At 37.1% G+C, this 15,154-nt stretch overlaps 3 protein-coding genes and 1 pseudogene across 3 annotated transcripts; 2 read left to right on the top strand and 2 right to left on the bottom strand.

Annotated features, from left to right (window-relative positions):
* Window positions 1-426: 426 nt before the first annotated feature.
* LOC137737228 (ATP-citrate synthase alpha chain protein 2-like) lies at window positions 427-3,546 on the bottom strand. The gene is made up of 11 exons (XM_068476653.1): window positions 3,139-3,546; window positions 2,867-3,028; window positions 2,679-2,759; window positions 2,262-2,313; window positions 2,017-2,131; window positions 1,839-1,920; window positions 1,626-1,721; window positions 1,342-1,443; window positions 1,071-1,187; window positions 852-968; window positions 427-730 (listed from the first exon to the last, which is right to left on the bottom strand). Exons 1-11 carry the CDS (start codon window positions 3,412-3,414, stop codon window positions 659-661), a joined length of 1,272 nt encoding a protein of 423 aa, XP_068332754.1. The 5' UTR covers window positions 3,415-3,546; the 3' UTR covers window positions 427-658.
* A 1,528-nt stretch (window positions 3,547-5,074) lies between these two features.
* LOC137737973 (signal recognition particle 19 kDa protein) lies at window positions 5,075-7,272 on the top strand. The gene is made up of 4 exons (XM_068477567.1): window positions 5,075-5,190; window positions 5,626-5,821; window positions 5,919-6,018; window positions 6,842-7,272. Exons 2-4 carry the CDS (start codon window positions 5,645-5,647, stop codon window positions 6,973-6,975), a joined length of 411 nt encoding a protein of 136 aa, XP_068333668.1. The 5' UTR covers window positions 5,075-5,190; window positions 5,626-5,644; the 3' UTR covers window positions 6,976-7,272.
* An 822-nt stretch (window positions 7,273-8,094) lies between these two features.
* Window positions 8,095-9,754, bottom strand: LOC137736221 (mediator of RNA polymerase II transcription subunit 21-like; annotated as a pseudogene).
* A 2,138-nt stretch (window positions 9,755-11,892) lies between these two features.
* Window positions 11,893-14,004, top strand: LOC137737632 (uncharacterized). The gene is made up of 9 exons (XM_068477169.1): window positions 11,893-12,159; window positions 12,252-12,365; window positions 12,466-12,534; window positions 12,795-12,814; window positions 12,914-12,966; window positions 13,075-13,105; window positions 13,257-13,335; window positions 13,450-13,589; window positions 13,806-14,004. Exons 1-9 carry the CDS (start codon window positions 11,967-11,969, stop codon window positions 13,818-13,820), a joined length of 714 nt encoding a protein of 237 aa, XP_068333270.1. The 5' UTR covers window positions 11,893-11,966; the 3' UTR covers window positions 13,821-14,004.
* The last annotated feature ends 1,150 nt before the right edge of the window (window positions 14,005-15,154 follow it).

Genomic DNA, 15,154 nt, shown 5'->3' with positions numbered 1-15,154 from the left:
CAAAGACTGACTTTTTTAAGTAAAAATGTCCTTAACGTTAAAAATGAACAGTGTTTCGTTAACACTGTCTTAAAAATTACTAAACTTTGTTATGAAAAAATTGAAGTGGGATAGGAGGGATGGATTTTTTTTTTTTTTTTCTATACTATGTTAGTCAGGAAAATGAGCATAGAAAGCAGTAATATAACGTGAGCATTCAGATAATATATAGAGCTCTTAACGTGTAAAAATCTACATTACTAATTAATGTATATTGAAGCGATGCCTTAAAACAGTAATAAAATCAGATAATATATCTATACTACCGTTTTAATCTTTCTCACATTTCATCTTTAGTCATATTACATGAGCATTCACAACGTTTCACAACAAAATCCTCCTTCCTTGGAGATTTCTATATTTTATTCGTTTGCTTATACCTTTCACTTGTTTAAACTTGAAATGCAACCATTTACTTTCAAAACCAAGAACACACTTAAACAAGGTTCGTATATCACAGTAAGTCAGAAAAGTTGAAAAGACTGAAAACTGAAGTCGTCTTGTGGTCTCATCTTGCCAAGACAAACTCACAATTCACACTTTTTGCCTTTTTGGCCAAACCATAACACACACTTCGAGCCTCGAAAACTCGTTCAAATGTCTGCAAAATAAGAAACTCTTAAGCTTCACCCATGATGCACTCAATTGCTTGCTTGCAAATTCCCGTCATTGTTGCCTCAGGGCCATAAACCTGCATTGAGAAACGATGTCAGGCTTGCCGTTGGGAGCACACAACTTAAGAATTTAACGGTCTTCCAGAATAAGGCTTGTTAATAACTGATAAATGTCAAAACCAGAACGTCATCACATACCTCAAGAGGAACTCCAAGTTCTTCTCCCAATTCTCGCATCTTTGCCAAACCAGTTTGATAGTTTGGACCACCCCTTCTCACAAAAATATGCATTCTTGCCGCTTTTAGCTTGGATTCCTTTGATGTCACAAAAGAGAAATCATTTGAGCATACAAAACAAAATAAAACCAATTAGGCCAATCTCTCGTTTATGATATGAATGTCAAAATGTGGTGGTACCTTCTCCCTGAGGGCTCTAATAATTCCATTGAATGTAGCGGCTACATCTGTGAAATTAGCTATGCCACCTCCAATTATGAGTGCTCTTTTACGACCATCTGGATCAGCTGTTGCACACTGCAATACAAGAGATTTTTATTGGCAATTAGCGTATGCTACATGCAATGGTTGCAACTTGAGTAGTCAGACGAAAAAATATGAGTGGAAGGGTGTGTGTGAGAGCGAGAAAGAGAGAAAGAAGGAGCTTTTCGTAAAAAGGAAAGCTTCTTACATCGATCACAACTCTTGCATACTGCAACACCTCTCCCTCATTTGGAGCTCCACTATACTCTGCATAATTTCCAAGTTCTGAAGCATAACCCAAATCTCCAACCTAATTCCCATAAAGATGCGGGAACATTAGGATAGGCCATGGTGTGGAGTTAAGGGTTCCAAATGTTCAAAGAAACAGAAGGGAGACACAATGAATTAAAGCCAAAAATGGAGATCCAAAGTTTTGAAAGGGCTGCTACAGGATAGTAGAGCCATATGGCGGTAATAGATCAGGTTACTCACAGTATCAGCATAAATAACACTTGCACCGCCTCCAGCTACCATGGTCCATATGCGTCCTTTTGGGTTCAACACAGTGAATTTTAAGGATGCACTTGTCTGCGACATATATGTTGGACTTTAGTTTAAGAAACTCTTAAAAAGTGCCATGATCCTCATACTAAATTGAAATATATCATAAATTTCTTTCCACACAGGGAACAGTTCTGTTTTTACCTTTTCATCCAGAGAATGAATAAATGTTTCTGTAGGACTTAAGACTCTGCCGAAAGGCAATGGAAACTCCACATTGCCCCATCTGATTAGTATTTAGAAATATCGTCAGAATCAAACTAAAAGTAGTAACAAGAAACAGGTAGAACTAAAGTTTGGAAAATCTTCAAGAGAAACATACTTATTGAAGTTCTTGAAGGCAGCAGTGTCATCTAGCTCCCCCCTCATATCTAGTGGATAAGGTTCACCGTCTACCAAGGTAAACGGGTTCATTTCCAGGAAACTAAAATCCAAATCTGCAAAAGAAAATCAGGAATGTGAACAACCTCAGCAACATGAGCATGTACCTAACAAATAATTACATAGCTAATCACAGTATTACACTGAACTATAGCATTTAGTAATCTATCTAAGGAGATTGCGTACCCTGGAATACAGCAAATACGCCCTTTATGAAATCTCCAATTTTGCCTCTGACCTGTAACAGCATGATACATTAAGCATATGTCCTAAAACCGACAAAAAAGTTTAATGCGCAGAGCACAGTTGTAATAAAATGACGATAATCAAATGGATTCACAAGAAATATAGCAAAAAAAACCGGTTCCCTTTGCACTAACAGACTTCAATCTACAGTTGTATCTTAACGTTATAGTGCAAGAAGTAAAACATATTATTCTCCAGGGGTTTGGTTTCGTATTCACACTCGAACAGTCCATGTTGCGAGCCTAAACATATATGTTCATGTTGATTCTTAGAACAACGCATTAACTTGCGAGAACTGAAGTTCGAGCTTGACATAGAAATGCACACAAAAGAACAGTATGAGTCTATGACACACACCTCCAATGGAAGAGTGGCAATCAGTGGAGCACAAGCATCATTCGTCATAGGCTTCTCGGTCGGAAGAAATATAGTCTTAACCTGCACAACAACATCAAAAACAAACACCATAGTAAATTACCACCTCAAACCAAGCAGAAAACACCATCCTAATTCCAACACTCAAAACAAACACAAATTGACAATACCTTGTCCCAATTCTCTTCAATTTCGATCCCTCCACACTCCGAAAAGCTCACGGTTGATCCGAGCCTTTCGGACACAATCGAGAGGTAAAATTCTTGATCATGGGGCATGAACGGCTCCACTATAAACGTCGTAATCGGCGCCTTGCATCCTCCCATCTCAACCTTTTCCAAAATTTACACAAAACCCATCAAACAAAACATCCAAAAATCCAATCTCAAAATCTCGGGTTTCCAAAAAACGATTCAAATCATACGAAATGGGATTCGATTACCTCCTTGCCGAGTCGCTGCTTGACGAACTCGGCGACCTGAGCCATGTCCAAGTTCAAGGCGACGAGGCCGCTCTTCCCGCGCTTCCCGAACAGCATGTCGGGCTTCACCACGAGGCGCGTAGACGACAGCCATGTATGCTCATTCGACAACTCGGAGAAGTCCGTCGACTCGGTCACCAGAGCTGAGTTGATCTGGAGGTCGATTCCGGCGAGTCGTTTCAGGTGCTGTTTGAGCAGCCTCTTGGAGTCGTACTCTCTGATCTTCTTGCGGGCCATCGGGTCGGGTTTTGTCGGATCACGCTGGCGTCGCCGGAGACGGAGAAGTCGGGTCGGGGTCGGGTCGGGTGTGGTGGAGGGGAGTGGCAAATGATGTTTTATTGGGTATGGGAATTGCGCAGTTGGCAGGTGGGCCGATGATGAGTGTGCTGCTACATTTGGATTAGATTGTGAAGGCACACGTGCGGAACTGGTTCACGAGAGGCACGCGCCAGTGGAGTGGTTAGAATGCATGGAGTGTGGCGCGTGTTCTTACATGTGGTAGTTGGCAAGGCATGGGAAGCTTAGCGGGTACTTTAGGCTGATTCTGTCATGTTCTTTGGAAGATTCTTGATAACAACAATGAAGAAGAGGATCCTCTCTCCCGAGGATGGGATCCTCCTGACCAGTCAATCTGCACCGTTCAAATTTAATTCAACGGTTTCAAATAGAGGATCTCTAAAAGTTATAATAATTACAAACAATGAAGAAGAGGATCCTCTCTCCCGAGGATGAGATCCTCCTGACCAGTCAATCTGCACCGTTCAAATTTAATTCAACGGTTTCAAACAGAGGATCTCTAAAAGTTATAATAATTACAACCGTTGGATTAAATTTGAACGGTTCAAATGAACTGGTCAAGAATATCCCTATTCTGAGCTCAGGAGATGATCCTCTTCCTAACAATGATACGTTTGTGCGATTAATTTCTAATCATTGATGCATTTGAAATTTATTATAAAATTTATATTCAGTGTCAAAATTATTCAATCACATTGGTGGTTGAGCACATCAACGTTTTTCATTAACGTAATAGGTTAGTAGCACTCCATTGTCATTTTATAATTTATCAAGGGAATTGTTATTAGTATTCAATAAATCTTATTTTACACTTCTCACAAGTAATTTTTTTTGTTTTAATTATAGAAAATTTGAAATGCAAAACGAGATTTTTGAAATGCTAATAACAATTCTCTTTATCAAATGTATTTGTTAATAATTCTTACATCTTATAATTAAATCTCATAAACAACATCGGTTGAATAGAACTAATTTGGACAAATGATTGTTGTTTCAAAGCCTCATCTCAATCCAACAAATGTGAAGATTCGATTTCATTCGTCAATTCGATTTTGGCTTGTAAGTAGGAGAAATTCTTGCACTAACTTACACTTTTTGCCTATTTAAATATCTATTTCTCCTTCTTCTTCTCCTTCTTTCAAAATAAAAAATTCAATTCTCGATTAAGTTGTTGAGCTTTATGGTTAATATAGTGCAAATGTAATTTACACGTGAATCCATATGAAAATCTCACGCTCATCATGTCATTAATTTAATGAAAGATCAAACAATCAATCGAATCAAAAATATTGAACCCAATTTAAATAACTCATGGTGTAAAATGAGAAAATTGAAATTTCATGACTCATTCCTTAAATCTAGCTGGTTACTATTCATAAAGTTAAGATAGTTAATCATTTAACTAGCCTGTTGAAACTTTTTTTTTTTCTAAATTTTTTTTGTTAAAATAACCAAAGATCCTCACTTAGCGAGGCTGGTGGAGATGCTCTTGCCTGTTTATTTTCATTTGTGAGTCGGGTTTGCTAACCGATGAAGGCCAAGCCCAACCCGAAATAAAAACGGGCCTGAAATATTGAAGGAGACGTAGAAGCCCGAATTATTGGCCATCTCTGCGGACAGTCCCCGTCGTCGTCGTCGAAACTCCATTCCAGTCTCAATCTCTCGCATATCACGGCTTGCTCTTCAAATCCTCCGCTGCTTGTTTTTCAACTTCTGGTAATTTCTTCAGATCACGCATTCCATTCGATTCATTTGGCTCGAATTATTTCTTTGGATTTTTCCCTAATTTCTCAAATTTTCAATTGCTTTTCTGTGTGGTTAGTTCTTTGATTCATTCCCTCGTGAATTTTCTTTCTGTCACTGGAATTTAAGGGCTTCATTGATCTTTATGATGGTGCAATTTTACATCTGTGTTTCTTGTTTCTTTTATTTATTTATTTTTGGTTTTTTTGGGGGTTTTGAATTATAAATGTTTAACCAATGAGTTTTTAGCTGGAATTGGGAATTGGGATTGATCTTCGTCTTACTTATAGCATACTGATTGAATGTGTGCACATAATCCATTTAATTTATCATTAATTTTTCGTACATTTGTGTTTAGGAAGGAAAGCAGTGTAATGGGTTTGTGTTGTAATTTTTTTTTTTGTGTAGGATATTTAGTAGGCGAGATATGGATAAGGAGACCCCCAATATAAAGAAATGGATTGTGCTTTATCCGGTTTATATTAACTCGAAGAAAACTATGGCGGAAGGGAGACGAATCAGTATCGCGAAAGCTTGCGAAGGTCCTACTTGTGCTGAGATTGCTGATTGTTGCAGCTATTTCAAACTCCCATTTGCAATTGAGGTTTGTTATTCCTACATTTGCACCATCTGTATCGTAAGGTTTGTGTAGTAATGGGTGTGAGTTGTGCTAATATATGCGGAGTGTTTGACTACTGTAGATAGATAAGGCTTATCCACGCGATTTCATGCAAATTGGGAGAGTGAGGGTCTTGCTTAAGAGGGAAGATGGAACTCCATATAATCCAGACATTACTTCCAGTAAGTGTTGCTTTATTATGACTGTACTTACCCTTAATTATATAACCTTCTCAAAAGTATCTTACAATTTGTTTTTGGTGAAACATCATAAGTAATGTATCAGTTAATGCGAGATTTTAGGAGCGGATGGTTATAATTGTGTTCGACTAGCCCATTTGTCTTTCCTTGACTGCTTATAATCCATAGCGAGAGGGAATATTGTAGAGAGAATCTCAATTATTGAAATAAAACTTAACGTGGTAGCAAAGGTATCCGGTTAAATTAGTCTCTCTATATAAGCAAAAACCATTGTCATATTTGGCAGTGTCTCGCTGTTTTACTCCTTTTCGACAAAATTTTCTAGAGTCCCACAAGTTTACTCTCACCTTATATCATAGTCTCCTAATCTGTGACTAAAGCTATGAGCTGGGGTGGGTAATGGGGAATGAATAAGATATAGGGTATAGAGATCCTTGTTTGTAACAATGTGGGCATATCCACTTTTTGCCGTGCTCATCTTTGAACAACGGATGTTTAACATTGTCAACCGTTACAAAGATGGTTCAAGTCAGAATAACGTGGTTCTTGAATTTCATGTATTAATAGGGTTAAGTTTAGACAAATGGACTGTGTTTTTGAAGTTGTTTTAGTGAGCCATTGCAAGGGATTCCTTTGTCTGATTATGTCATGAACCCTACGAAGGGTGTCGCCTCATTCTTGAACTCAACTGTTTGCGCTATTTAGTTATTAAACATAAAACAAAGATTTGTCCTTGTTTTTGGTGTGTCTTTTGATTTGTACATGTATATATTGATTATTCGGTTTTGTTTTGACTAAATTGCAGGGAAACAACTGATGCTGAAAGTTGCGGAGATGGTTCCTAGACATCCTGGGAGGACTAGGAAGCAGGAGCCCGCGGCATCGACGTCAAGTGCTGGACCTGCCAAATCTGGGAAACATGGAAAGAAAAAGAGATAGCTCCAGTCTCACAAATCACTCATTTGCCCTTGACATTGAACGCTACCTGAATGCGTACGCTCCCATCCAATAGGATCCTAGTTTTCGATCGGTCGAAACTCATTCTCAGCTTAAGACATTTCATGTTGTATACCCTAGTTATGTTTGAAAATTCATACATGATATCAACCATCATGTTTGAGGACGATTCATTTGTTTTGGTTTGAACCCTTTTGGAAAGTTGGAGATCATTTTTCGTGTCGCTTTTGCATTCATGGAAACAAAAACAAAAAACAAATGAAAAAAGAGAACGGCGTTCGCTCTGAAAAAACATGTGCGTGGGAATCTTTCTGTTGGCATTATGCGAAAGAGCATTTACTCTTACATCTAAGGATCGAGTTTGATTCTCCCACCCTAATGTCTCTTGTACAAAAAAAAAGAGCATTTCCACCCACTTGGTGATTTTGGGTCTAGAAGTAGACTTGTGGCAGTTACCATTCAAGTAAATAGTAAACTTCCTTGACTTCTCTTTATTGCTTTTCACTCATAGTTAATTGTAATTGTCATGACAGTTACTATTCACTAATTATTAAACGGATGAATTTAATTTAGAATAAGTTGCTACAATTATGTCATACCCCACTAATTGTGAATGGTAATTCTCGTTGAGCGGGTATTGGGGCTAGAATTGCCATGGCCGCTGCCAAGCTCAACCAGCCATGGCTTGGAAGAGATGGGTGAAGGGGGTTTTGGAGTGGATTTTGGGTTTATTAGCATGTTCCATGGGTGGAAATGCTCTAATATACAGTCATAACATAAAAAGGTGACTCTAATGCTGACGATTTATGTTAACGGACTGAGTCTGAGTCGATCATCATGTGCTTTGTTTGGACTTATTTGTCTTTTTTGGCGTAGCAACTTGTTTTTATGTTTATCTCATGTAACATCTGTAATATCTTCTTGTATCATTGAAATTTATGTTTGAACAAAAAAAAAATATATATATATATATATATATATAAGGGGTTAAAATGGGGAATTGCACAATATCCATAGTGTCACTAACTGCTGGTTAAAATAGAAACTGTAAATCACAGTGGCAAATTTCCAAAGAAACTACAGGGAAGGAACATTAGTTTTTCAATCCGATTTGTTCTTGTTCAAATACTGATCTGCTGCTTCTCCAAACAACTCTCTCACCTCTTGCAATTCTCTCTCTGCCAATAAAACAAAAAAAGTTACCTCACCCAACAAATGAAACCATCCAATTAAATTGTAACATGTTCTATTTGCACATATTTCTCGGAAGACTGACCTGCTGCTTCCAGTTGCTTCTCAAGTTGTTGGCCCACGGCGTCGTTCTCGGCCTGCAATTGAGCAATCCTCTTCAACTGAGCTTCCTCGCCTCCCTCCGACAACGGCAGCGCCGCCACCAATGCATCTAATTGCACCAGTGAAATCCATGGAATTAAATTTAATTAATAAAAAACAAATCAGATGTCACGTCATCAAACTCAAAGCCGACATGTTTAGGCCATCTCCAACTGATCCGGCCAGAGAGCCATAAGGCTAAGAATAGTTCGAAATGACACGAAAACTGTCTCAAACCGAGGGTTAAGCCAAAGAGCTCGTGGGGCCCACTAGGGCAAAATTGTGCAATCACGCCAACCGACTGCCCCGAACCAGCCAGCCAGCCAATCCCGGGTCGGCCCAAAATTCAAACCCCACGGCTACTTGACATCAGCATTTGAATTTTTTTTTTTTTTTGGGACAAAATTAAAAAAATAATAATAATAATTCTAATTTTTTTCCTATAACTACCTAAACCATTAAACAACATTAAACAATACTAAACAACATTAAACAATATTAAAAAATATTAAACCTAAACAACATTAAACAACACAATCTCTTCCCTAGTATTACTTGGGGGAGTTATTCAAACTTAAACAACATGAAAAAAAAACATTTAACAACATAAAACTTAAACGCCTACCTCATGCTTCTTTTGGCCAAAATATGTGTAACAAGATCTTATTGTAGGTACTTGTTTGTGGCACGCGAACGTATCATCCTATGGCGCCTCATGTACTCATTTAAAGAGATATTACTAGTTCTTGGATCCAAAGGCAAATTAGGTCCATCATATATTTTTGCACAAACCCTTCTTGAACTATTTGGATCATCCTGGTCATCATCAGACTCTCCATCAATATAGCCATCTCGCTCATCCTCCACAATCATGTTGTGTAATATGATGCACAACATCATGATGGAGTTCAATTTATCTCGACATCATGATGGAGTTCAATTTATCCAAAAAATTATTGAGGTAGTTTAATTTAAGTAACCATATTAATTCAATTAAAATAATAAATTATGTTTGGCCTATGGCCTTTTGGGCATGGTTTTTTGTTACAGGGCTATGTTTGGTTTATGACTTTTTGGCCCCCTTGGTTGAAGATGGTAAGAAATATAGTCTGGCACTGTTCATTAAAATATTAATTTATTGGAGGGCTATAGGGCTAAAGAGAGCCCTCTAGCCATTCTTCGGTTGGAGATGACCTTATGCTTTCACTAGATCATCACTCATGAGCTTGGGTTGCTTTGCGAACTCCGTGTCACTGTCCAGAGTCGGGTTCTGATTGGGATTGAGATTTGGAGCCGGTGTGGGTCTGGCTTCCGGGTAATTGGGGGAGATTCAGATTGGAGGCGTATCCCGTTGCAGCATTCCAATGGTGGTGAAGGCAATTGTCGCGATCGTGTTCACCTTTTCTTGCAACTGGCTGATTGCGTCCATCACTCCAATGTTTGTCCCCAAAACACAGGAAGTAGCCAAACTTCAAAGGAGAATATCTATTAATACGGCCAAAGTTATGTAGTTTTTGCAAAGTTGAAGAAAGTTGAGGTTCTATCATGAATCTAATTGGCAATATAAGGAGTAGCTCAACCTCTTATAAGCTCTTACAAGGTTTATCTTTTCACCAATGTAGAACTTTTTTACCTTCACATTCTCACACAAATTACCCTCATACTACCAGATGACGTGACATGTCACATGTCATATGTTCGATCAATATTTAATAAGATCAAATCATTTATTAGAGTTCCCCTTCCGTTGAGAGATTATTTGAGGAATACCTTATAGTGTTTATTTTATAATTTTTTTCAACAATTCAAACCGTCTATATTTTAGTACATTATTCATAAACTATTTATAAATAGATTAGACAAATTCAAAATTTTAAAGATATTTAATTTTAGTGAAGAAATAAATTAATATAGTTTAAAAAAAAACAATTATTTGACTACATGGTTTCGGTTTCGGATATTTACAGGATATTTTTTTTTAGATATAATGTTTGAGGAAATATCTAAAGAATGAAGGTTGAATTGTTGAAATATGTGAAGTAGACTCTACAAATATTCTATCAAATAAGCTTATTTGAAAAAGATAATGTTAGAGAGACCAAATTTTTAAAATTAAATGATGTGATTGTAGATGATTAGATTATTAATTAAATGTCAATTTAACGTGCTTGTTTTTTATTGGTGACACGTAATTTAGTTTGCAAAAATTCGGTCTCCCTAACATTACCCTTTAAAAAATCCCTTCATGAAAGGGGATTGTCATTGATTTATATCATGTTTCACATATTATTTGTCACATAATACAAGTATGTAGTAAGACTCATATCACTCTAGTTTAATTTCACCATACTCTAATCAAATTAGCTAGTGACAGGCATGCACAACAACAACATCTTTAAAGGAGATATAAAAAATGTTACATAAAAATATAAAAATAACAAATAACGTACTATTTTACTCCAATTAAAATGTCAAAGCTGACATGTAAAAGAAGACAGGATTTTGAAGATCAAACTTCACTAAAACAACTAGTGTATCATAATTTGGATGAAACTACAATGATTGAACCATGACTTGGCCTTGTAACTTTATTTCATGTAGAAACACAAGGCATCATAACTACATTGCAATTTAATAAAGGGTAATGTTAGAGAGACTACATTTAGAGACTAAGGGTCTATTTGGTACTCTACTTAAATCCAACTTTTTAAACTCAAAAACGATTTTCAAGTTTTAGGCCTTAAAAACTTATTTGGTAGGATTATTTTCAAAAACTGAATTCAAGATTAACTAAAAAATATAGTATATTCTTTAAAAACATAAAAAATGAGTTTTAGAGTTTTTAAACTTAAACTCACTTATTTCTTTTCTCTCCCTCCTCCCCTCTCACTCCAAATCTATCTCTCTCTCTTTTCTTATTTTTCTCTCCTTTTTTTTTAACCTTTTTCGTCTCTCTTCCAATCCACTTTCTTCATTATCTTGATTCTTTCTCTCACTCCTCTTCCTCTCTATCTCGTCCGATCCTCTCTCTTTTTTCTCTTTCCTTCAATCATTTTTTACTTTCTGTCCTCATCTTTCCTCTTTCTCCCCTCCTGCGACCCCTCTTTTTAGATTTGTTTGTCTAGTTGAAGTTGTAAGATTTAAAAATTTTAAATTGCAAACCAACCAAAATTTTGAGTCTTAAAAAAATTGTTTTCAAAAAATGTTTTGAGAAATGATAAAAAATTTCAAATAGGATACCAAAAAGGTCTTAAATTTGCATACTAAGCTCGTTTATCAACGTTTAAGTAATAAACCAATCATCAACTTCCATATCTTTTAATTTCCAAAATTTTCTTTACAAATTTAATTTTCTTAATATTACTCTTTAATAAAATGTATTTTCATGTGAAAAAAAGTTAAAACGCATTCGTGCGTTACATGCAAAAGAGGCCACATTTAAGTATAATGTCACTCCCCCTTCCAAACTTAAACCCTCGGGCACGTGGCAATCTCAGGAAGCTGCTTAGGGGAAATGACAATAATGCGCATGTGCAATCATAGCATCACGCGCGAGCGCATCAACGACAAACCCAAAATGGAAACCAACCGAAGATTGAAGAACAAACCAACATTGAAGACTCCGTGAGAGAGAGAGAGAGATGACGATGGGAACGACGACGACGACGCAGGCGTACGGCGAGCCATGGTACTGGGACAACCGCTACGCCAACGAATCAGGGCCGTTCGATTGGTACCAAAAGTACCAATCTCTGGCTCCGCTGATCAATCTCTATGTCCCTCGCCATCCCAACCAACGCAACCGCATCCTTGTTGTCGGCTGCGGCAACTCAGGTACGTGCTCTGCCTTCTCCCTGGACCCGCACTCACCCGATCGGATCTCCCATTTGATTCACGCCTAAAAGGATTTGGTTTCCAAAACGCAGCGTTTAGCGAGGGGATGGCTGATGATGGGTACGAGGAGGTGGTTAGTATTGACATTTCATCTGTGGTCATCCAAGCTATGCAGAGCAAGTACTCGAATCGTCCACATCTCAAATGTACGTATGTTTTTTATCATTTAAATTTGATGTTTTTATGGCTTGTTTATTTGTATTATGGTTATTTTTCTCTTAATTTTGTTTATTAATAATTAATTAGATTTGCAAATGGATGTTCGGGATATGAGTGCTTTCGAAACTGCTTCCTTTGATGCAGTTGTTGACAAAGGTACTTCATTTTTCGTCTAATCGTAATTTGTTAATTATATTTTCAGATACATTTTTTGTTACGAGCGATATTCTACTTTAAACTAATCTAAACTGCTAGTATCATTTGAACTCGGTAGCACTGCCCCTCTAGGCAATGTGGCCACTCCCACGTCAACCTCTGCATTTGTTACAATTTAACATTGCTGTCTAAACATAATTGAAAATTCATTTTTGCGAAATAATGCTGATTTTGCTTGTTTTGATTTTTTTTTCTCGCAGGAACTCTAGACTCTCTTTTGGTAAGTGCTGATAAAGCGTCTGCTTCGTTCTTGTTTGTTTTATCTTTGTTGAGAATTTTTATTTATTTTTCTGTTGTATTGATTTTTTCTTGTGCCTAGTGCGGAAGTAATTCGCGGCAAAATTCTACAGAGATGCTTGAGGAAGTTTGGAGGTGCGTTAAGACTGTTTAATCAGTAAATGGAATTGTTCTAAGCTTTTGGTTTTGTTTATTTTCTTGATTTCGTTCACCATATATTGAAGCAGTTGATACAAATTATAGGGTCCTCAAGGATAAAGGAGTCTACATTCTGGTAATGTTGCGTACTCTTTTATTCTCTGTCAATGATTTCAATATACCTTCCCTTCCCTCTTCCAGCCCGCCCGCCCACCCGCCCTCTTTTTTCGTATTCTTGTTTTGCATTTTGTGTGTATCCATAACTTGTCTCAAACATGCTGCTGCAGATCACATATGGTGCCCCGTTGTATCGTTTGCGTTTGTTGAGAGAGTCATGCTCGTGGATGATAAAACTCCATGTCATAGGTTTTGATTAAGTCCTAACTTCACTTGTAATGTCGTGTAGCAGTAAAAATGTTTTGTGACGTTTGGTCTTTTTGTTAGATATTGACTGTTGATTTCTCTGTACCATGTATGCAGAGAAACTTTCCTGCGAAGATAAATCAGAACCTCCAATTTGGGATCTGACAAATCCTGTTCCGCTAAATGATGATGGAAGCTCAACGGAGGAATTGCTGGGAAACAACCCTGATGTCCATTATATTTACGTTTGTACGAAGGTTGGTAGAAAGAAATTTCCTATCTCAGCACTTTAGAAATTGCTTTTCAGTTGCTTATTACTAACTTAAAAGACGTGGCTTTCCAGAACACCTTTCGGGAATCTATTCTTTAGTTTTGTGTACGCACAGGCATGAGAGAAGTTTAGTTCTTTAAGATAGGTTTGAGGTTTACATGTGACTATGATTTGATTTCATTTCCCTTCTTCTTTTGGTCAGGATGATTCTTTGTAAGCCAGGCCTTAAGCATGAACTGTCAGTCGATTGAGGAAGACGAGAATCTTCAACCTCGTACGATTCCTTTCCCTGTCCCTGTATCATTACATGTATTGAAACTGATGATTATAGCTTCTACTATGTTCTCTGTATAATGCTGGACCATAAGCCGAGCGTCTAATTCGTCATAACTTATCTGCAATTCTTTGATATCTTGAAGTTAATATATTGAAACTGGGAACATTAAACAATGTACGGTGAAGTATTTCATTATTTTCTACATGATTTTGACAGTGGACAAAAAATTTACACGAAACTGTGTGCTGGTTTGGTTTCTTACTTGAGATGAGTTTCCGTAGTTACTACTCGGTTAACAAGAGCGGAAAAAACCGACTCAGTAGTCAATGGAATGCTCAAAATTTAGCTGAGGTTTACAGTACAGGGGAGCCATGGCTGCCCTAACCCTTAACTGCCGCAACTTGCAGTCGTGGCTTGTGGCTTGTGATACGAGCATTTTATTTGGAGTAGGATTCTCTCTCCTCTTTTTTTCCATCCCTCCCCTCCTCTCCTATTTAAAGAGTCACGATTAAGCCGCTACAGTTGAATTTTTAGTTTACAGCTTGTTCTTATCTTCACTAGCAGTTGAGTTTTCAGTTACAAGATCTGGTGGAATTGACAGTGACTTGTTGGTTTGGTTTTTCACTTTAAGACTTTTTGGTTTGTAACCTACAAGTAAAGAGCATGTGAAGAAATTGAAATAAATGGAGTGAGAATTTTTGCCATCACCAGATCCTCGTGTTTACTTATTAGCATTTATCACGTGATGAGTGATACATATCAAAGGGATATAGAATCGATGACGAGGCAAATTCTCTCACGAGGAATTAGAACGGAATCAACTCTCAATCCTGTGAAACGGGAGTTAACATAACAATAAAGGGCAGATTAAGAGCTAGCTTTTGGTGAGAGGTTTCTAAGTTGTCACCTCTTTCAGCATTGAAAAATAAGTACCGTTAGATTAAAAGGAAAACTAATGAAAATAACTTGAAAATTTTGAGTTTTAACGATAAGGATAAAATAAAGGGTAAAGTGAATAGTATCAATATTAATTTTTTAATGTAAAAATGTGGTTTTTTTTTAGAGTGAACAGTACTGCGAGCTTTTCGTTAAAACTCCCTAGATTTAAGAGCTAGTTGATAACTTTTTTATGAATTAAGACGCAAATTCGAAAGTGACAAGATATTACCACTAATCAAACTCGATCCAGATGCTCATCTACCTAATACTTAATGAAGAAAATGACTATTTTTTTTCCCACCCCTTTATGTCTAACCTCTTTATGTCTAACGAAT

Source organism: Pyrus communis, chromosome 6 (genome assembly GCF_963583255.1).
Source record: "Pyrus communis chromosome 6, drPyrComm1.1, whole genome shotgun sequence".
NCBI classification, from domain to species: domain Eukaryota; kingdom Viridiplantae; phylum Streptophyta; class Magnoliopsida; order Rosales; family Rosaceae; genus Pyrus; species Pyrus communis.
This window is presented reverse-complemented; position numbering and strand designations above follow the sequence as displayed.

What these genes read in the sequence shown, in the direction of transcription:
- LOC137737228 (XM_068476653.1), bottom strand. Translation starts at nt 3,414, where the DNA reads ATGGCCCGCAAGAAGATCAGAGAGTACGACTCCAAGAGGCTGCTCAAA. An exon ending in TTGCCACTCTTCCATTGGAG is followed by an intron (nt 2,314 to 2,678) that starts GTGTGTGTCATA and finishes ATGCTGTTACAG; the next exon opens with GTCAGAGGCAAAATTGGAGA. An exon ending in TTAGAGCCCTCAGGGAGAAG is followed by an intron (nt 969 to 1,070) that starts GTACCACCACAT and finishes GTGACATCAAAG; the next exon opens with GAATCCAAGCTAAAAGCGGC.
- LOC137737973 (XM_068477567.1), top strand. Translation starts at nt 5,645, where the DNA reads ATGGATAAGGAGACCCCCAATATAAAGAAATGGATTGTGCTTTATCCG. An exon ending in AACTCCCATTTGCAATTGAG is followed by an intron (nt 5,822 to 5,918) that starts GTTTGTTATTCC and finishes TGACTACTGTAG; the next exon opens with ATAGATAAGGCTTATCCACG. An exon ending in TAATCCAGACATTACTTCCA is followed by an intron (nt 6,019 to 6,841) that starts GTAAGTGTTGCT and finishes ACTAAATTGCAG; the next exon opens with GGAAACAACTGATGCTGAAA.
- LOC137737632 (XM_068477169.1), top strand. Translation starts at nt 11,967, where the DNA reads ATGACGATGGGAACGACGACGACGACGCAGGCGTACGGCGAGCCATGG. An exon ending in GAATCGTCCACATCTCAAAT is followed by an intron (nt 12,366 to 12,465) that starts GTACGTATGTTT and finishes ATAATTAATTAG; the next exon opens with ATTTGCAAATGGATGTTCGG. An exon ending in ATGCTTGAGGAAGTTTGGAG is followed by an intron (nt 12,967 to 13,074) that starts GTGCGTTAAGAC and finishes TACAAATTATAG; the next exon opens with GGTCCTCAAGGATAAAGGAG.